Source organism: Notamacropus eugenii, chromosome 3 (assembly GCF_028372415.1).
Source record: "Notamacropus eugenii isolate mMacEug1 chromosome 3, mMacEug1.pri_v2, whole genome shotgun sequence".
Lineage (NCBI taxonomy): Eukaryota > Metazoa > Chordata > Mammalia > Diprotodontia > Macropodidae > Notamacropus > Notamacropus eugenii.
In genome coordinates, this window is record NC_092874.1 from 111,126,582 (window position 1) to 111,149,606 (window position 23,025).

Sequence of the window (23,025 nt, forward strand, 5' to 3'; positions counted from 1 at the left end):
GTTTCTGGTGGTCTATAACACTGTGTATACTAGAAGATGGATGTGAGTCATTTTTTGCATAATTATGGTTACCAATGCCTGCCAGAACCTGAGCAGAGTCTCAGAACTGAAGAGACACCCAGGCTACAAAAGCACAGGACTTAAAAAGTTTTCCAGACATTTGAATTATACAACTTTCAGAAACAGAAAATAAAAATTCTCTAAGCAAAATGTCAAAGGACTTAAAAAGTTTATCAGTTGAAATATAATTTTTAAAATCTTCAAAAAATTCAAAAATTGTGTTTGGAATTATTTTCAGTGAAAAAACCCCCACACAACTCATTTATGAGAATTGTGATGGCTGATATCTGAAATTACTGAGAAAACAAAGGTTCAAGCTTCTGAGCACATCGATTTATTAAGTAATGCATGCCAATTGCATAACAAATCAGGACCAGACCTCCTCAGCTTGGCACTGGCACTGGATCCTGAATACAGGGGAAGACAGATTTTTATGCATTAAAAGAAAACAGCAAACAGGATATAAACCAGGATACAAGATTAGGTAATCTGATTTCTAACTGGAGTCCAAGGTGAGAGAAAGAGAGTAAATAGGACCAATCCCTGAAATCAGAAAAAAAAGCATCCTACTCCCTGACCCCCAAGTGTCTGTGTTCAATCAAAGGAACAAGGAAATAGTTACTGATTGACCAGTACAGGGTTAGTTTTCAGATAAGACGTATCAGTTGCTTGAGATTTATAATTGTGAGAAAACTCTGCATCAGTCTTTGGAGCAGATTGGTTTCTGGTCAAAATAACCTAGGTTTTTAGGTAAGGGTCCCTGAGCAGCAGGTAGAGATGGTTCAGCCTGTACTGAGGCTGTATTTGAACCAAGCTCTTGCGAACTACAGGCCCAGCTCTCTCAATACTACCCACGTGGCTGCCCCTATTCATTCATTCAAGGAGCATTTACTAAGCCTCTACTTGTGCTAAGTCTAGGGATACAAAGACATAACTAAAGCAATTTCTTCTTTTTTGTGTTGTTGATGTTGTTGAGGGTAAGGAAAAACAACCTATGCACATAGGAAATTAAATATAAAATACATAAAAAGTCAGTTCTAGAAAAGGGCACTAGTGAGTAGAGGGGGAGGAGAGAACTGGCTTTCTCTAGGAATTATTCTGTATTTTGAGGGAAGCTAGGGTTTCTGAGAGGGAGAGGGGGAGAAGTACAGCTTATACAAGGGCAAAGAGATGGGAGATAGAATGTCTTGGATGGGCAATAATTAAAAGACCACCTGGGCTGGATTGCAGAAAGTAGGAAGGTTAGTAATGGGCAGGAAGTCTGGAAAAGAAGGAAAAGGAAAGAGAGTTGACTGGTCAGTGGGGGTTCAGTCCTTCTAGAAGATGTTTTGTTGAGATATTAGGAGACACCTGTTTTCCAGAACTAAGACTCAGCAAGCAAGCTGTGCCCTGAGCTTGCCATAACCTGACAATCCTTTGCGCTTACCCTCTGCATGTGTTCAGCCACAGCAAAATCCTAGAATTGTTTCTGGTCATAAAGCCCTGCTATGAATCAAGCCTGTCACATTGTTGCAGTTACCCCTCAATGTCACGGCCACAGCTCACTGAGCAGTCATTGGTATAAATACTGAGATCTCTCCACACTAAAGTGGATATCCCCCCTGACTAGAAGTGAGGCCCCAGCAGATGTGTCCTTGCTTGCAAGTCATATCCCTCACTTTGAAATTAAACTTCTATGTGATTCCTGACTCTCCTATCTCTAGCTTGCTCTGTTCAGCTCCAGCCACCAGAAGCGATTCCATCCAGTTGATGGTATATATTTCCTGCTTGGTTTTAAGCCAAGTAATCATGTGGAAAAGTAAGGGGAGATAGCCTCTGGACTCACAGACGTAGGCTGATTCTATGTGATGATTTAAAAAAAGGTCTTTTAAATTAGCTATAGAGCCAGAACTTATTACTCAGAAGACACTGAGCCAGAACTGAGTGTACATATAAAACTGATGACAAACTTATTTTCATGCTCTCTTCCTTAGTGGCTTCCAATTTGGAGATCTGTTTTATAGGGAAGTATGGTTGCCCTATTTCATGGATTACTGTCACGTGTCTCTAAGTATAGGGTGCTTCTGTTTCCTTTATGTTAATTATTTCTTGATCTTAGATGAATGAATATTTGAGACTAGAGTGTCCAGATGATGTGATGATTTGGGGAGATCCCGAGATCTCATCACAGGTCCAGAGACCAGAGGAAGCAGCAGTGATCATCAGTACCAGCTCTGGCAGACTCTACTTCCTGTTCTAGTTATTGGTCACACCTCTAATGGGACTTCTCTGGTGGAACTTTTGAATTTCCCAAAGTCACAAGAATACTGCCTGGATACGTCCAACTTGAGTGTGCTTTTCAATTATTTCTTGATTCCTATGGCTACTGCTATTGGTTCTGGTGGACTCTTCTACTACCTGAAGTTAGTAGAAGACTGACTGGATGAAAGAAAAGACAACTGCCCTTCTTCCTACTTATCAACTCAAAACAGGCATAAATTTTGGAATCCACCTAGTAAGAGAGAGTGAAAGATGGGTGGGTTGTCCATATTGTATGCACATTTAGTTCTGGCTTAGCATCCTCTTAGTCATCTGTTTTTCTGGGTTGGCAGTCAATTAGAAGGCTTTTCATCATCATATAACATATTACCACCTCTTTAGCTATGCATGGCCAGAAACCGTCTTTCATACATTTCCACATAGTTGCTTGGCCTGAAATCTGGTAGGGAATATCTCTGTATCCCCCAAGGATTGAATCCAGGCAGGAAATATCTACACATGCTCTAAGAATTGAGTCTTCGTTGGCCATTTTCCCCATTACAAGAGGCAAGGGTCTGATGGTAAAGAATATTAAAAGTCAAACAAATTGGTATTTGACCCTAGAGGCAAGAGGGAGCCAATGAATTTTCATTAACATAGGAATGACATGGTCAGACCCATGTTTTAGGAATATCCATTGGAGGGCTATGTGGAAAATGGATCAAAGAAGGAAGAGAGATGAGGAAAGGACAGCAATTTGATGGACACAAGAGCTGTGTGTAGATCATAGAGCACTCTTCATGCATATTTTTTGAAGGCTATTACAATAGTCCAGTTGAAAGCTAAAGAGGGCCTGAACTGGGGTGCTGTCCATGGAAGCAAAAAGAAGGGGACATATACAAGTTGTGTTCTGGAGGTAAAAGCAACAAGACTTGGTAGAAATTGAATGTAAGAGGAAAGGAGGGGTGGGAAGTGGAGAGACAGAGACAGAGGAAGAAGGAGAAAGAATCAGGATAATTTTGAGGTTCTGAATCTAGCTGACTAGAGGGATAATAGTAACCTCAAAAGAAACAGGGAAATTAGGAATAGGGAAGCATTGGGAGGAGTGGGGAAGAAAATGAATTCTTATTTGAACATGTGGAGTTTGGGTGCTTAAAGAATGTATAGTTGGAAATAAATGCTCAAAAGGCAATTGGTGGTATGAGGCTAGAATTCTGGAGAAAGACTCGGGTTTGGATATACAGATCTGGGAGTCATCTATATAGGGATGATAAATGAACACATGAGATGATAAGATTATCAACTCCCCTATCCTTAAATAACACTGAGGTAATTTGGAGTATAAAATTGGAGAGAAAATAGAGTTTCGAATGATGGTGCCATATTTTCAATAAAACATTTTGCAAGGTCCTTTGATAGAAACTGGGGATGGAGTCATGGAAGTGACTTGAGCAGAGAAAGCTCAGAAGCAAAAACATGGTCCCTGCCCTGAAGAAGCTTGAAGTCTAATGTTGGAGACACCATGCATATAATTACATATATATAAGATCTATACAATGTAAATGAAAGCTCTTCTCAGAAAGAAGGCACTAGAAGCACCAAATGATAGAAATTTAGAACTGAAAAGGCTCTTAGGAACCACCTATTTCTGTTACAATGGTAAAATGGAAGTCTTAGAGTCAGAAAACCTGAATCTTAGTCTGGCTTGACCCCCTTATTATGTGAGCTTGGGTAAATCATTTAATCTCTGTAAGTCTTGATTTACTCACCTCTAGAATGGAGATTCAATTCAATCCACTAAGCATTTATGTACAAGACACTACGCCAAGAGATAGGTGGACAGTGATAAAAATGAAACAGTTTCTACACTCGAGAAGGTTACTTTCTGCTGGAAAAAAACAATATATGCATAAATGCATTTTGGTGAGTGTGGGAAGGAAAACCCTAATAACTGAGGAGATTCAGGAGAAGTCTCTGGAGGAGGTGATATTTGAGCTGAGCTTTGAAGGGAAATAAGAATTCCAAGAGGAAGAGATAATGATTGGGAACCTTCCAGATGCTGGGCTAGCCTGTACAAAGACATGGAAATGGGAGAGGGAATGCCATGTTCTGGGTGCAGCTAGAACACAGAGTACATGAGTGGAGTAATATCAAATCAATCAGAAAAGATAAATTGGAGGCAGATTATGGAAGACTTTCAATACTAATTGGAGTTTCTATCTTTTTTTCTTAGAGGTAACAGAGAGCCCTTGAAACTTCAGTAGGAGAGGTACATGGTCAGACCTGTGCTTTAAGACTCAATTTGGCAGCTATATGAAGGAAGTACTGAAGGGAAGAGAAATGAAGGCAGCAAGACCAATTAGAAAACTAATGTTGTGCTCTAGGAAATATAGAATGGGGGCTTGAATTAGGATACTTGTGGTATGAGTAGAGAGAAGGGACAGATGTGAGAATTATGGGCTAAGAAAGCATTAACTCAGGGCGTTGTTGTGAAGAATTTATTTTGATTGATGTTTGTGGAATTGAGTATAAAACTGAAAATACTACAGAAGTGTGTTATATCATCATTATCATCACTGTCAGTAATGACATCATTATTATTTTATAAATGAGGAAAATGAAGCCTTGAAAAGTTGTGAGTAGACCAAAGTCACAGAGCTAGTGGTGATCTGAACTTGGAAAAGATAAAACAAAAACACCAGGAAACAAACTGCAGACCAGACGAAGTTCCGAGTGGGCTAGACACATCGCAGGAATGATTTTAAAAAATGATCATCAATAGATTTGACAGTGCCTGGGGGAGAGGTCAGTGTTGCCCATAGTGGTCAGTAGCAAGATCTAGATAGAGCTCATATTTCTTGACTCCTAGCTCATTGTATTGTCTACTCTACCACAAAAAAGTAACCTATGAAACTAATATTTAGACCTCTAAGAATATCAGATTTAAGGATAGTTATTTGGATCTACAACTCAACAGTCTGAAATATGCACCAATAAAGGGAAATGGGCTATTATAATTGTTTTATTATGTGCAAGAAAGAATGGCATTTGGTAAGTACCATGAAAGATACTCTTTTCTAATAGTGCAATGGTAACAACTGGAATTTATTTTTCAATGGCTTGTATATGTGACAGAGGAATATGTAGGATGGCAACATTCCTTTTAGAATACTAAAAATGTTAAATTTGGTAAGAGAAGTGACTGAAAGGGAAGATAGCCTGAGTAAGGCTTTCGAGATGGGAGGAGTGGGACATACTTAAAAAAAATAGTGATAACCTCAGAGAAAGGAATAAAGATAAAGGCCTAAAGAAGAAAATTGTTATTTCTATCTGCAGAAGAAATTAATGAAGAATACCATTTCAATATGTGTTCAAGGATTAATCATTTTTATCAGTGTAGCTAGTGGTGGTAGGCTGAAGAAATACAAAAGATAATGGCCCCAAACAACAACAACAAAAAATACCGCTTGTTGAAGAGATGATCATTGGAGCTAGAGTGAAGAAAAACCTTAGAGGCAATGGAGTCCAATCATCTCATTTTGCAAATAAGAAAGCTGAAGCCCAGAAATGTTAAGTGACTTGCCAAGGGTCATGCAGCAGGTGAGGATCTATGTTGGGATTTGAACTCAAGTCTTTCTGACTTCTGGTCCGGTGCCTTATATACCAGGCCAGTTCATCATGGAAGTATCTCTGGAGTGAGAACAGGCATAGAGAATTGGGTAAAGATACATGCTAAAAACATAAACTGAGATAGAAGTTAGAGAAATTTGAAGTGGGCATTTAGGTATAGTGGATAGAGTGCCGAGCCTGGAGTCAGTTCAGACGCTTACTAGCTGTGTGACCTGGACAAGTCACTCAGTTCTGTTTCCCTCAGTTTCCTCATCTGTAAAATGAACTGAAGAAGGAAATGGGAAACCATTCCAGTATCTTTACCAAGAAAATCCCAAATGGCATCATAAAGACAATTGAGTATAACATGACTGAAAAAACAACTGAGAAGCTAGAGAATAAAGCAAATAATTACATAACTAAGAAAAGGACCACTCAAGAAGATGCCCAACTCTAGATGACTTATTTCCCAGGGACTTTAAAAACTGTTTTGTATGATTGCTGAGCTGCTGTCAGTGATACTGAAATACGGTTAAGAACAGGAAAAGTGCCATGGGGCTGGAGACAAATGTCTCTGTTCTTAGAAAACAGAAGGGCATTGAACCTTTAAGATCAACCAACTGGCCTTACTTTGATTCCTGGTAAAATTATGCAGCATATTATTAATGGTACATCATGGCACAGTGAATAAAGAACTCATTGTCAGAAGACCTGGGTTCAAGTCCTTCCTCTGACATAAACTGGCCCATGTGACCATGTAAAAGTCACTTAAACTTTGAATTCCTCAGACAGTTCTCTAAATTGCTCATTTTTATCAGGGGAGGGAGTTTTCTACATTGATAGAAATAAGTATGGACTGAAACAAAAAGATAATTAAAGGTATAGTTAGAAAGGGAGGAAGTTATTTACGTTAAAGGAAAGCATGGTTCCAACAAGATCAGTTCATGTCAGACTAACTTCATTTCCTTTTTTGACAGGGTTATTAGACTGGTAAATCAGAGTAATGTTACAGACTTACATGGCTACTTTTAGCAAGCATTTGACAGTCATTCACGCTATCCTTGTGGACAAGATGGAGAAATATGAACTAGAAAAAAGCAGAGTTAGGTGAGTTTAGACTTGGTTGAATGACAAAATGCCAATAGTAGTTGTTATTGTTGTGTCTGTTGTGTTATTGTCATGTATGATAAAAGGCAACATGTGAACAGTTGTCTGCTTAGAGATAGGTTTCTAAGTAGCATCCTAGGAATCTCTGTGGCCCTATGATCATCAAATCTAAACAGTGACTTGATCTAAGGCATAGATAGAGGTCATGCTTTTCAAAAACTTACAAATGATCCAATGCTTGGAGGCTAGCTAGCATATTGGGTGACAATGAATATCTAAGATGATATGACAAGTTTCAAACAATGGACCAAATCGAATAAAGTAAAATTTAATAGAAATTTTAAAAAACTTTTACTTGGGGTCAAAAAATTAGCCACATAAGAACAGAATACAGGGGACGTGATAGAGAATAGTTCCTATGAAAAAATCAGAAAGTTTTAGTGGACTGCTCAATATTAATCAACAATGTGATGTGATGGGCAAAAAATTCTAAAACTTTTAAACTGCATTGAAAGGCATGGTATCTATAAGGGAGGTACCAATAGTTCTTCGTCATTTTGTACTGATCTGGTTTTATCTGGAATACTATGCTGCATTCTGGGTGCCAGAGGAAAAGCAATGAGCAGCTGAAGTATGTCCAGAGAAGGGGACCAAGGGAGTTACCATGTTATACACAGTTTAATGAAGGGAACTGGACATATTTATCTTGGAGAAGAAAAAGCTTAGAGGAAACTTAATCACTATCTTCAAGTAACTGAATGACTAGGATTTAGAAAAAGGTTATTAGGTGGTGCATTGGATAGAGCACCAGGCCTGGAATCAAGAAGACTGAGTTCAAATCTGGCCTCAGACACTTACTAGTTGTGTGACCCTGGGCAATTTACTTAACCTTGTTTGCCTCAGTTTCCTAGTCTGTAAAATGAGTTGGAGAAGGAAAGGGCAAATCACTCCAGGACCTTCGCCAAGGAAACCCCAAATGGGGTTATGAAAAGTCAGACACAACTGAGTAACCACAGCAACAAGAAGAAGGACCCAGGAGACAGAATTAGGAACAGTGAATAGAAGTCTCAGAGAGGTAAACTTAAGCTTAAGGTAAGGAAAAACTTTTAGCACTATTCCAATCTTGACTCCAGAATGTTAAATATGAAACACTCTTCCCTCCTCCGAGTAGAGAAGTGATACACTTACTGTCAGACTGCATCAGTTCCTTGGGCTTCTTTGTTACAAAGAAGCATTTTATAAGTAAGGGAAGTATAGAAAAGCATTGGTGTAGTAAAAAACCAAAAGGCATCCATAAAATATTCTGTAAAATGATTCAAGCATCCAAAATCAATCAACCAAGTATTTATTATATGACATACTATGTTGCTAGGCATTGGGACACCCAAAGATATAAATAAAATTATCCCCACCCTCGAGAATACAAGATGGAATATATAAAAAATATTTAAAAATGGAATGGGGGCTACTTGGAAGGTAGTGGGCTCCACTTCAATGGGGATCTTCCAGCAGAAACTGGATGTTTGATGGATAAAGATTTGCAAAGGCAGGGTTTGGTCAGGTATTGGCTAGACATGAAATGACCTCTGAGGTCATTTCTAGCTCAGATTTTGTGATTCTCTGATCCTAAATGAGTTGAAGAGCAGTTTTTCTAGACGGTTGTTACCATTACTGAGATCTAGGAGACTTTTGAGAACTGAGGCTTAGTATAAATTTTGGACTACTATTTTATTGACCTTTAGGTGAGAGGTTTTATTAAGCCAACTATTTCTTAGGGTGGGGTTAACAAAGATATTTTTAAAAGATAAGAGTAGAAACTGATGTAGCTAATGGGTGGGGAACCTGCAGCCTCAAGACCACATGTGGCCCTCTAGGTACTCAAGTGTGATCCTTTGATGAAATTCAAACTTCACAGAATAAATCCCCTTAATAAAAGGATTTGTTCTGCAAAACTTGGACTCAATCAAAAGGCTGACTCTGAGGACCTAGAAGGCCACAGGAGGCCTTGAGGCTGCAGGTTCCCCACCCTTGATAGTATATTGGAGACAACTATCCCAGGGCCAGATGGCTTGCATCTCCCTCTAAGGATCCTAGGGGTACCATGAAGAGCTTGGGGTACCTTTTTTGTAATGCCATTGGACCAAGCCTCTACTGGTTGTATTTTCCTCACTCAGGTGCCAATGAGTAGCACCTGGGTTCTATTTAACCATTTAATATCAATTAACTTATACAAAAAGATATTTCTTCAAAGATATAGCAGGAATAAAAGTAAAAAACATTTCTCTCAACACTTCAGGGCTTATTCTCCCTTATACTACCTTAGTTTCTGAGGAGGAAAGGTTCAGACATAGCACATAGTTTCTAAAAAAACATCAATCTGACCAAGTTCATGTTCAGTTGCAACATTCATACCAGACAGGCTTCATCTTAGCTACTGTCGGACTGGGTCCCAAAGGTCCACTCACTGCTTGGAAAAGCAGGGCATTGATGCTGAGCTGGGTATGAAACCTGGATGCTGAGACTCTGGGAAGCCCATAAACCCATAGACTCACTTTCCTGACATTCTGAAAGCATAAGGTTGGAGTCTCAATCCTTTCACCTAAAATGGAGGATAACAAGCATTGAAACAAAGGACTAAAGTCTGTTTCATGGAGCTACACATCAGGTTTGGTGAGGAGGGCCCAAGGCCTCTCCCCTCAAAACACTAACTCTCACTAAATGTCATCAGTGAAAGAGTCAGACCAAGAGAACAGTTAAAGGGAAAAGGCCAAAGCTCTCATGGCTAGCACATTCCAGCTCCAGCTACACAGCCAATCGAAAAGGCTTCTCCTAAACACCTGGTTAGCAGACCAAAACCAGTTGCAGAACATCCACACATTCTTAAGTCTTTCAGTGGCACTGCTATTATACATCATTAGGGACTTTCCTAGAAGCAGGCTCACTTGCGTCAGCAACTGTTACGCTGATACCACTAAACACTGATTAAATGATTAATTCTACATTCTGCTGGGAAGTTTGATTAAAGCAGAGATTATGAGTTCCACAAGCAGAAGTATGGCATACAGGACAGGAAGATAGCTGGCCTTTGGGGGGAACACAAAAGAGTTCAGTAGACTGTGACTTTCTCCAAGCTGATGTAAAAATATAGAGGACAGATAAACTGCTGAAATATGCTTTTCCAAACATTTTATACCAAGGTTCTTGGCATCTTCACACTCCGTGGAGAGATGAGAAAGATCAGGCAAGCCACTTAATATTCTCTGGGAATCAGTTTCTTCATGTGTAAATTAAAGAAGTTGGCCTAGATGGATTCTGAGGTCCCTTCTAACTCTCAGTGTATGAGCTTCTGAAGGAAGAAAGCAAACATCTATTAAGTTCCAACTTTGTATCAGGTAAGATGCTAAGTGCTTTACAAATGTCACTTCATTTGATCCTCACAAATCTGAGAGGTAGGTGCCATTATTATCCTTATTTTATAGTTGAGGAAACTGAGACAAATGGAGGTTAAGTGACTTGCCCAGGGTCACACATCTACTAAGTGTGGGGAAACTAGATTTGAATCCAGGTCTTCCTGACTCCAAGCCCACCACTAATTTCCACTAGCTGCCTCTTTGATCTCCAGTGATGAGCATGAAACCAAAAGGATTTATTGCTAGAAGGAACCTAAAATCAGTCAACAACAAACTTTTATTAAATGTCCATTAGGTACAAGGCATGCATGACGTGCTGGGAACACGAAGAAATAAAGAAAACTTCCTTCAAGGAACTTTCATCCTAATAGAGGAGATAACAGAGCTAATCTATACATATATGTGTATATGCAAGATGCACACAAGATACATACAAGGAAAAGGCACCAGCAGTTGTGGATTGATGGGAAAAAAGGATATGCTTCTGCAGAAGGGGGCTGTTGAGCTGTTTTGGGCTTTTATGAAGCAGGGGTAAGGAAGGAAGTCATGCCAGGTATGAACAGTCAGTACAAAGACACAGAGATGGGAGATAGGTCGTCATGTGTGAAAAACAGGGAGCAGGCCAGTACAGCAGGACTGAAAACTCATGCAGGAGAGTAAAGTGTAAGAAGACTATCAAACAGGAAAGGGCTAGGTTGTGAGGAGTTTTCAATACCAAACAGAGAAGCTTACATTTGGTTTTGGATGTAATAGGGAGCCACTGAAGTTTATCGAGTGTGGATTATTTGGAAGGATCTACATTTTAGAAAAACCACTTCGACAGCTGAGTGATAAGATGGACTGAAATGGGAAGAGAGTTTAGGTGGGAAGACCAATTAGGAGGCTATTACAACAGCCCAGTCAAGAGATGATGAAGACCTGAACTAGGTGGGGGACTATGCAAATAGAGAGAAGGGGGATGGCTATAAAGAGGTGCTGTAAAGGTAGAAATGACAAAATTTGACAAGTTATTGACCAAGGGAAATATGGAGTTGAGTATGACACTGAAGTTGTAAACTTGGGTGACTTGAAGGATGGGAATGCTCTCAACAGTAATAAGAAAGCTCAGAAGAGAGGTAAGTTTTGGGAGAAAGTTAATAAGCTTAGTTTTTTAACATCTTGAGTTTAATAGGCCTAAGGCTTATCTAGGAGGGAGCTGGTGATTTGGGACTGGACCTCAGGAGAGAAACTGCATATATAGATCTGGAAATCATATGCAGAGAGATGAAGAATGAATGTATGAGTTAGGATCTGAAGAAATCAGTCAGAAAGGAAGTATAGAGAGAAAAAAGAAAGGGTCCTAGGACAGAACTTTGAGGGATAGCCACTATAAGTGGGCATGACATGTATGAAGACACAGAAAAAGTGACTGAGGAGCAGTCAATACAGGTAGGAGAAAAATCAAGAAAGACCAATATCACAAAAATTCAGGGAAGAGAGACCAGAAGCTCAGCTGTCAACTGAAAAGAGATCAAGAAGAATAAGTATTAAGAATAGGTTATTAGATTTGGCAATTAAAAGATCACTAGCAATTTTGGATAGATCAGTTGTGGTTGAATGATAAAATTGTAAGCCATAATAAAGAGTTTTGAAAAGAGGAAACAGAAGTTCCACTGGTAGATAGATTTTTCAAGAAATTTAGTTGAGAAGAGACTTGGGACAGTCATGGGTCGTGAAAGGGGTGAGGAGAATAATATTTTAAAGAATGTTTTTAAGGACAGGAAAAACTTGTTTATTTGTGCAAACAACCAGGAAAGAATCAGTAAATAGAGTGAGACTGAAGATTAAAGAGAGAGAAGGGATGATATTGGAGGTAATCTACTAAAGAAGATGGGAGTGGATGGGTTAATTTAGAGAGTTTGATCTTATTTAGAGAATTTGGTAAGGAGAAATGCTATGGCATCATCAGAGACTGGGATGAAGGGTTAATTAATAAGAAATAATGTCAGGGAGATTTGAAATGAAAAGGAGAGAAAAAAGAGCTCAAAACAGATGGCCTCAGTTTTGGGGGGGAAATATGAAATGATATCCTTAGCCAAGATGGGGGGAGGGATTGTGTAAGAGACTTGAAGAAAAAAGAGAAGGTCCAAAGTTAGTCCAAATTAAAGTGATAAGGAGAATGATCAAAGAAGTACACTTCATCTTTTACTGTATGAGTGGAATGTCAAGGTGTCATCAGACATTAATCTAAAAGGTATTACAGAAGATTCTTCCAGAAGGGGCTATCTAGGAGGAGAGGGCAGCATCAAATGCTGCAAGAAAGGGAAAAGGCTATTGAATTTGGCAATAAAGAGATCACGAGAGGAATTTCAATATTGACTTCTTACCTGTCCTTCAAAACTCAGCGCAAATGTGAAGTCTCCCTGTCCCTACCATTTTCTAATTCCCCTTAATGCATTGTCTCTACCTAATGGGTAAGCTGTTTGAGGAGGGGGCTATATTTGTGTCTTTCTCCTCTCTCTTTCCATCCATCCATTCATCCATCCATCCATCCATCCATCCATCCATCCATCCATCGTTAATTCCCCAGTAGAAGGTACCTGTTATTTGATTCCTCCTACTTGTCTTAGGAATTTGCCATGATTTAACTTGTACGTATTTATTCACAGAGTTTTATATATATACACATACATACATACCTCTACTGTATTGATTAGAATATAAGCTCTTTGCAGGCAATTAATTGCTCCCTACATGCCTCCCTACCTTCTTCTGCCATTGAATCAATAGAACGAGGTCCTGGAAGAGACAGGAGGAAATGGGAAGGAGAGAACAATTGGAGGAGGGTGTTCACAATAAATTGGAATACATTATGGATATTGTCTAATTGTGGGAATAAATCGTAGATGTATATAATTTAATTAAAATTCTAAATAAAAGTAAATATCAATAAAATATTTTAAATAAATATTTAATAAAATAAATTAATTTTGATAAAATAAATGAGTTGAAGGAAACCAAAGCCCTTCGGAAACTATAATATATCAAAGTATAAAATCAAGACCTTTAACTAGTCTCAGATCTTTCCAGTTTCATAGCCACCTCTGGTTCTCACTGGATCAGGTTAATGCGAGCGGAAGCTCAGCTCGCCCCCGTTCTTTTAAAAAAAAAAGTATTCTTGTCCCTATTTCATTGGCAGTTGGCTCAGAGCTTCCCAGTCTCCAGTGGTTTTCTTTCCTGTCCGTTACCCCTGGGTCATCTCCTTCCATTGGCTCGCAGTGAAAAACTCCACCCCCTCAGCTGGGGCTCCAGGAGGAGGAGTTTCCCCAGTGACGTCAAACCGGGAATCCCCTCCCACATTCCAGAGTCGGGGCGGTGGAGCTCCCTCACTCTCCGCCCATGTAGGCGGGACGAGGAGGAGAAGTACATCACCGATTGGGTCAGATCTACCGAGAGCTAACACGATTGGTTCTTATCTTTAGAAGGAGGAGGAGTCTTCAGCCGAGGCTTCTGGCAGGAGCAGAGTGTGAATTTCGAGTTTTGACCAGCTGTGGAAAAGTTGAGGGGGCTGAGGATATTGGGAGACGTAAAGGGAATCCTCTTGGGATGAGACGCCCCCTCCTCTTTGCACGTCGGACGGGAGGGCCCCCCTTAAGTCCTTCCATCCTGCGTCCTGGGTTCGGGCAGCCTGTCTCCTTTCCTGCTCCAGCCTGCTCCCAGGCACTTTCTTTTCTCCAGTGACCCCGGGAGGGCAGGTTTTCCTCTTTCTCCTCTGTTAGGAGGAGAGGCTCCTTATCCTCTTCAGGGATTAAAGCCCTGACCTCCAGGCAAGAGAGGCTAACCGCTAGAACTTAGTGTCCTCGGTGCCCGCCTGCCTCCAGCTGTGCCAGGTCCTCCCCGCAGCCTTGGCTCAGCGGGCTCCCGGTCCCACCATGGAGGTGCTGGAGAGCGGGGAGCAGAACCTGTTGCACTGGGATCGCAAGCTCAGCGAGCTGTCAGAGCCCGTGGACTCCGACAACCTGATGTACAACACGGTGAGGAGGCGTGCAGGGGGTTCACGGAGATCCCGCAGGGTCCCTGGGTGCCCACGGGGCCGGCAGCTCTGGGAGGGCGGGGGCAGGGAGGAGGAGGTCTCCGAAGGGAACAGCTGGAAGCAAGATGAGTGGGAAGCCAGGAGGACGTGAGCTCGGCCAGGGGGCATTGCCAGGAAAAGCCCAGGGAGAGGTGAAATTGTATTTATTTGAGTAAAAGGAAAGGTAGCTGGCCCGCGTAATTCCGACACCACTGCCTTTCCTTCTCAAATCACTTTCACATCAGGAATCTCACTTTACTGCCCTCGAGAACCCCCTCAGAGGCAGGGATGATCTGGTATCAACACTGTTTTAATATGGCATCTTTGATGAGCGTTGGTGATAAGACAGCAAAAGTCACAGTCCATGCATATCTAAAAGAAAGCTGCAATTAAGGCGAAAAAGTATACCATTCCGCCATTTCTCTCATTCTTCCTCTCCCTTTTAACATCATTTTTTTTATTGTTTGAAGAGCCAAGCTAAGTTTTAGGGCGAGGCTGTACTACTTTGGGCTTTTGCGGTTCTGCAGTCCAGAAGTATGGAAAATGTGAGGAAGCTGGAGATTTCAGAAATGCGTTCCCCCAAGGTTTCACTGGGGAGGTTGGAGTCCCTTTCAGGGACTGTCATCAGGCATGGATTTTGTTTTGAAGTTTATGAAACGGGACTCTGAGCAGCCGTCATAGAGAAGGCCACTTTATTTGTGATCTCTGTTTCTTTCTTGGTAAATACAGAAGTTTGTAATTCAAGGGGAGGGGAAAATATAAGACACCAATAAGAAAATAAGAGACTTTGGGCTACTTCCCCTTCATGATTCTTTTAATAGGATCACTGCCAGGATATTTGAAACTTTTTCTGCAAAATGCCCACAAAGGCTCCACCTCTCTTGGGTCTCTGCCTCTATCTTAAGTTTCTTTGGAAAAAAGGATGAGGCCCCTTCCAGCAGTTGTGGTGGATGAGTAAAGCCTTGTCTGAAAAATGTACAGCTCTGGGCTTCCACAGAAGAGACTCTTTGGGACTAGGTGGTAACCAGATGTGTAGTGTAATCTGATGAATTTATTACCAAATTCAGGTCCTGAGAAGACCAAGCCAGCTGCCTTTGTTTTTGCTTTGTTATGCACTTAGCGTGTTCTAATTTACATTGGAGTTGCTAGTATCACCTCATTTTCTGTACTGAAATATATGCTGCAGGAGTTTAAGCATTATCTTATTTTTGTATTCTGAGTCCTTAGCACAATGCTGGATAGATTTTTCAGAATGAATGAATTTGGAAGGGCAACTCTCTAAGTAGGCATTTAGGGCATTGCTCACTTTCAGTAATTTTATTTTGATTCCCTTAATTTCCTGGAGCACATAGAGTGTGTCAGAAAACTTCTAGGGGTATATCCTTCAGTCGGGCTTCCATTTTAGTCATCTAGGAGAGGCTGTCCAGTAATTCTTAGACACTAGGTGTCTCAAACTTTTGGGACAGCTTGTATGCCTTTACCTGGTCTTAAGAATGTAAAAATTTCCCAGTGCCTCTGTCTGGAATTACAGAGTCGATCACTACTCTCAGGAGCAGATCATTTTTCATGTTTCCATCCTACATATTTTTAGGAGTTTTCAGAACTGGCTTTCAGACAGTCAAAGAGAAGGTGTGGTTAAAGTCTATAAAACCATGAAAGGTATGAATATAATGACTACCAAGCAAAGTCAGACATAAAGTGGAAGTTTAATTTACTCTGATACTTTGATACTACTTGAAAAAGGTGTTTGTTCCTGCCATGGAGATGGTTCCATGCAGTTTCCATATGAAATAACTTACCTATAGACATGAGGTCTTCCAGATGCTTCTTTTTGAGAATGAAATTTTGCTGATTGTGTCAAACCCTGAAACACTATAGAGCCTCTTAAATAGTCACAGGAACGTAGATTCACAGCTAGATTGGAATTCACGTACTCCGACCTTATCATTTTTGCCCAGAGAGGTAAATTTTTTCTTTTCTCTGGGCTTCAGTGTTCTCATCTAGTAGTGAACAGCATACCACATTTGAACTCATGTCTTTTGACTCCAAATCCATCATCACTCTTTTCATCATATCACAAATAAATGAAAAATATTTGGCTTATCTGCACAGGAAAAACCAAGTGGATGAAAAATACCTGTTGTCAAGGGTATGATATACACACACACATACACACACACAAAGTGTTGATACAGATAGACACATGCTGATGTACACATACATATGCACATATGTATATATGATATATCTCATAGCCAGAATATGTACACACATCTATACATGCACACAGAGAATATTATGTATACACACATACATTTAGAGTATGTATCTATATATGTCTATATCGTGTGTATATATAGTGTGTATATATGTATCATTATGTGTCTATATACTCACACAAACTCTGGCTACGATACATATCATATATACATATACATGTATATGAATGTATATATCAACATATGTCTATGTGTATCATCTATCTCTATCAGTACACCCACACATGTACCAACTCTTTGGGTTGTGCATCAACTGTTTGTCATAGCCTAGGGGGGAATAGATATAATCACATATCATATATAAATATAATACGTACAAGTATAGGTATATAATATGTAGTATATAATGCTATATATATAATGTGTATGTCTTTATATATATATATACATACATATATGCATATATGTGTGTATGTGTATATATGAAAACATACACATATATATATGCATAGACCTTGCAGATAAATACTGAAATAGATCCAAACTTGAAGAGAAAGAGTGATCTGAATTGCATTTGGTAGTGTTTTTTTGATGATTCTGAGACAGTCATAGCAAAAGCTTATCTTTTTAGTACCAATATTACTTTGGTATCTTTTTAAAGTTTCAATTTATAACACTTTAAGTTTTGTGCAGCCCTTTATATACATTAAATCATTTGATCCTCACAACCTTTCAGGGGGTGGGCACTATTATCATTTGGACATAATAGATGAGGAAAATAAAGTTCCTAGAGGTTAAGGGTCTTGCCCCAGGGCAACATAGCTAATTAGTGTTGAAAGTGGGGATTCAAACCCAGGTCTTCCTAACTCCAAGTCCATTTCTCTGTGGGAACTATTACCTTAAGAGGTGTTAGTGAAAGTTTAAATAGATTCAAGGAGAACTTTATTTTTGGGTGCTGGCAGTGACTGGGGAACCTTTGTGGTGGTCTTACATGTCACCCCTAAATGTTGCATGCTAAATTGTCTGGGATATGCGGAATTCCCATTGGTCTGGAATACATTATTAAGTCAGTATTTTGTTGAGTCAGAATTTGTTTCTTGTGTTGTAAGCTTAGAGATGGGGTAAATCAGGTAAGGGAAAGTGAGGCAAAGTCAGTTTTACTTGATGTAGCCCTGTGGGGTGAGAATTGGGGATGGGGAGAAGGAGGTATGATTTGTCATTTTCCCCAATATCTTGAAGAATCCTTGATTTGATCACCATCTAGGAAACCTGGAAGCATTAATGTGTGGAGGCTGATGTTACAGTGACTTGTTGATATGCACACACTTCCCAGTCATCCATGAGTTAGTTGGATCTGCTTAGACTGATGTTTTTTCCTAGCTTAGTGACTTGTCTTGAAATAGTATACCAGTGTTAGTCTTCTCATCTAATTTTAACAAATCAGGACACTGAGCTTCAGAGAAGGAAAGTAACTTGGCCCAAGGCTGCACGTGGTAGACCTGGAACTAGAATCTGAGTTTCCAAAAACTCTTCGATTGCCCTTCCTATTATCTAATACTAGTGTCATCAGTTCTCATGAGGAAACTTTAGCTCATCAAAAGTGTAAAAGTAGTCTAAAAATTACCACAGTGTTAATAAAAGCAATGTCAAAGGGCAGCTAAACTCTGATAGATCAGTGAACCACCTCACTCTAAGAAAATGGGTAATGAGGCACACTTCCCTCTTCTTAGTAGATACAATCAATTTAGAATGTAGAATAGTTTTATTTGGTGTTTTTTCTTTATTCTGAGGGAGTGTTTAGAATGGGGGTGGGGTACGTATAGAAATGACTTTAGTGTTTAAAAAAAAAACAAAAAAAAAAATCCCCAAAAGGGATTCAAAAACAGTGTTAAATCAAGAATGGTTCTCTATGGAATGAAAGAGATGGGTAGTGCAATAGATAAAGTGCGTGGGTAGGAGACAGGAAGGACCTGAGTTCAAATGTGGCCTTAGACATTTACTAGCTGTGTGATCCAGGGCAAGTCACTGAAGCCTGTTTGCCTCAGTTTCCTCATCTGTAAAATGAGCAGGAGAAGGAAATAACAAACCACTCCAGTATCTTTTCCAAGAAAACCCCAAGTGGGGTTATGAAGAATTGGACATGACTGAACAACAAATTATTATTAATAAACTCAATCATAATTTATCACTTGCCAGGCTCAACAAATAGTGTTAAATTATGCTAATAGAACACAGGGGCAACAGTAATCTTATTTATAAACCAAAGATAAATCTGGAAGTGGGATGGGGGAGGAGTTGTGGAGGAAACCCCGCCTCTGCTACATACCAGTGAGATCCACACAAGACACTCATATATCCTGACACACTGAAAACATTGCCCTAGTTTACTAAAATATCTAGGCTTTCTGCTTCTGGATCAAATGGCAAGGCCCGAGGCAGCTAGCTGAGGCCACAAGCATGCATGCCATGCTGGACAAGAATGACTTGTTCTGCTCTTTGTTCAAAGCATCAGGAAAGGCAGATGCTCATATGTCATAGAAGGTATTTTCCATGGCAGGTGGCTCTTTAAATATTGATGAGGCCAGACCTTCCTTCCTTTTGGGTCTTTCCTGGAAGCTGCACTTTACATGGTAATTACTCTCCCTGGAGCAGAGGACACTAGGTGTTCAGGTGGATGCCTTATAGTGTTTAAGCAGTGTGACTAGTGGCCATCTCAAAACCATTCAGGTATGCTCTTGTAGGTAAGTTTGAAGGGAAGTTTGCTACTAGGGCATCTGTATTCTTCTGTAGGTGAAGCCACTGTGAAGTCAGACTCAAAAGAAAAAAAATCATTTTCTTCCCCCCACCCCCCAGTTTTTGGTAGGGGAGAAGGGAGAACTATGATTCCGTTTCTTTACCTTCTCTTGTCTATGCTGTGTTCTCTGTGGCCACCAAACGAAGGAGACCTGTGGGAGACCTTCTCAGTTTACTCTGTATCTGTAAATAATGAGTTGTTTTTCTTCCCTTGGGAAAACTGAGGTATAGAGTTTTGTACTTCATGGCAGGAGCTATGATTTTTTTGCTAATTCTGTCATCTCTCCTGTGGTCCCTAGAATAGGGCTGGATACACTGTGGTGCTTGAGAAATGTCTTTTCAAATGTTTGTAAAAAGGTCCACGGATCATTGAATGCTATTGGTAGGAACTTGACTTAGTCAATACCTTGTGCTAAGCAAAGTGCCCAGCCCTAGGGATACAAAGAAAGGCAAAACAGCAACAACCACCACCACTACAAAACAGTCCCTGCTTTCTAGAAACTCATGATCAAATGGAGGAGACAACATAACAACTACGTACAAACGAAATATGGACTGGATCATTTGAAGATAATCAACTAGGGGAATCAACAACTAGGATTTAGAGGGATTGGCAAAGGCTTCCTGTAGAACAGGGGTGGGGAACCTTTGGCCTTGAGGACACAAGTGACCCTCTAGGCTCTCAAGTTCTGTCTTTTGACCAAATCCAAACTTCAAAGAACAAAGCCCTTTAAGGAAAGAATTTGTTCCGTAAAGCGAGGACTCAGTCAAAAGGCCACACCCAAGATTTAGAAGGCCACTTGTGGTCTCAAGGCCCCAGGTTCCCCACCCTGGTTGTAGAATATAGAATTTTAGCTGGGTCTTGGAGGAAGTATAGATCTTAAGTTTCTTAAGCTTTTTTATATGTATTATGGATACCTTTGGCAATCTAGCGAAGCCTATGGATCCCTTCTCAGAATGTCTTTAAATGCATAAGATATAATACATAGATTTACAAAGAAAACCAATTAGATTTCAATATAGTTATCAAAATATTAAGAAAAATAAGTTCATGGAGCCTAGTTTAAGAACTCCTGACCTACATGGTCTTTCATGAAATTTTTTTTAATGTAGTGTCTTGGAGAGATAGCTATTTAAATATTGTAAGATGGCTTTGGTTAGTTTGAAATATGCTTCGGCAAGTTAGGTACAATCATGTCTTTCTCATTTGGGCTTGACCAGGCACAGCAATCCTCATCTTGACTTCTCTCTTCACACTTGGCTGGTGACTTTGCCTCCTGCATTGTTGAGAAAGTTGAAGCTATTTAGTGCCTGCATCCTCATCCACCCTCATATTTTGCTCAGAATCCCTCTCCCATTTATGTAATCTGGGACCTTGCTCCCTAACAGTTTATCACAGGTAGTTTCTTCCCAATCTCTCTGTCTTCTTTAGCATCCCCATCATCACTGTCTCCATCTCCCTTGTCTAAGTAAGTATATTGGACCCTATTATCTTGAAAACAAAACCAAACCCCTTTGCTTGACCAGGCTATTTCTTCAAATAACCATTTAATTTCTTCTTTTCACTGTCAAACTTTTAGAACCAAAGTCTCCACCCTTTGTCTCAGTTTCCTTATCACCCATTCTCTCATTAACCCCTAGAAGATTTTGCCTTTGAGCCCGACTACTCATGAAACTGCACTATCAAGGGTCACTAGGGACTTCCTAGGAATCAGATATAAAAGGCCTTTCCTTTTTTTTTTAACTTCTCTGCAGCAGTTGACATTATGGATCACCCCTTTATTTTTGATTCTCTCTCTTTCTTGGCCTCTGTGATTTTTCACCATTAGTATTCCTTCCCTTCTTTCCCTGGTTTCTTTTTCTCCTACTCTCTAAATGTAGTGTGTTTCTCAATTCTGGCTCTCCTTTTCTTATTCAACACTTACTCCTTTGAGATACTCATTCTTTTGTGAGACTTCCACTATTATCTCCATGCAGATAAATTTGAAACCTGGGGATCCCTCCAACTCAACAAGAAGGCCTACTGTAGTAGGCCTTGAAGTGCAGCCAGCCACACCCTTTCTTCCCCTTCTCCCCAAGCTGAGCAAACCTTAAATTTGTCAGGAGTATTTATGTAGTTAATAAAGGCTAAAGAAACTTTGAGCCATCTTTATCTCTGTGAGGAATTTATCTCTGGGAATGTGACTCATTCTGGGCCTGTTATGTAAACACTGAGAAACAGAGCTCCCTACTTAGAGCTTTGATATTCCTGAACTTCATTGTGTCTCAGCTAAGGTTTTACTGGTCGTCCAGCTTGGCCAAAGCCTTTCAGTGTCCCACCTGCCCTGAGCCAGACGTCCCCTCTTTAGCCAAAAAGAGCTTATTTAGTTTTACTGGTGTTTTCCTTCTTTGAGTGTAAACTTTGTCTAAAACTTTATATAGAATTAGTGCTAACACTTTATATAACTTCTGGAATTATTCAACATGTGTGCCCACAGGAGTTATATATCCTCATGTCAGGTCAACCAAACCTTTGAGTTATCTGATACTTGGCATATGTAAAATCTCTCAGATAATTTTGTTTATCCATATTCTCTAACATATTGTCTTCTGTAGATAAAGATCTGCTGACTCACTAGAAGTGGGAGACAACTCTTGAATTCTTTTTTATGTGATATAAAATGGCTTAATCTAAGCACATTTTCTTGCCTCCTTCCCCAGGTCATAAGTATAGACTGCAGTCTTTAAAATTCATGATTATATTTTTGGTTTGGTTTTGTCCTGTGTGAAAGAAATTGAACCCTAAAGGTATCAATCATATCAAGTCTTTTAGTTGGAAAGGATCTCAGAGGCCATGAATACTCCTGCTCATGCCTAAAGAGCTCCCTCCAACATTCCAGACAAATAGACACTCGGTCTTTGCTTAAAAGATGTACAGTGATGCTGAACCTTTTGAATCAGGTGATTTTATTTTATTTTTTGGAAAGTTCTAATAATTAGGAACTAAACTAACTAAAATCTACTGCCTTGGAATTTCTACCTACCCATTGTTGCTATTTGCCTTCTATGGCCAAACTAAACAAAGTTGTCTCCATCTAGATATTATAGTTATATTAATGTATCCTCAGTTTGCGTTAATTTTTTTCATTTGCATATCATATAGATTCCTATCAACTTTGAAATCCACTTAAAGCCTTTGTCCCTTTCCCTTTGCCCTCTCTAAAAACTGAAGTCTAGCCCTGTGTCCTGCTTGTATTTATCTAGTTTTAGTTTTTAAATTCAATTTTATTTTTTAATTAATAAAAATCTATTTTTTCTCCTCCCTCCCCATCTATCTTTCCTCCCTTTGAAAAAGAATAGCAAAGACCCTCTTGTGACAAACATGCATAGTAAAACAAAACAAATTCTGGTACTGACCATGCCCCAAAAAATAAAAAATATATATATACCCCAAACTATGCTCTGAGTTTATCACCTTTCATTCATATTTCATCATGAATTCTTTGAAATCATGGTTGGTCATTGCATTGATCAGAGTTCTGAAGTCTTAACAAAGTTG

The 23,025-nt window shown here is 39.7% G+C and overlaps 1 protein-coding gene across 2 annotated transcripts in view; it reads left to right on the forward strand.

The window, feature by feature from the left end:
* Nucleotides 1-13,906: 13,906 nt before the first annotated feature.
* CREB3L2 (cAMP responsive element binding protein 3 like 2) overlaps nucleotides 13,907-23,025 on the forward strand; it is a 173,728-nt gene continuing 164,609 nt past the window's right edge. The window contains exon 1 of one of the 2 annotated variants that reach the window (XM_072652614.1): nucleotides 13,907-14,437. In XM_072652614.1, the coding sequence (XP_072508715.1) occupies nucleotides 14,336-14,437 (102 nt within the window). In that variant the 5' untranslated portion in view covers nucleotides 13,907-14,335. The remainder of the gene's footprint in view (nucleotides 14,438-23,025) is intronic. The other variant, XM_072652613.1, reaches the window with a different exon arrangement.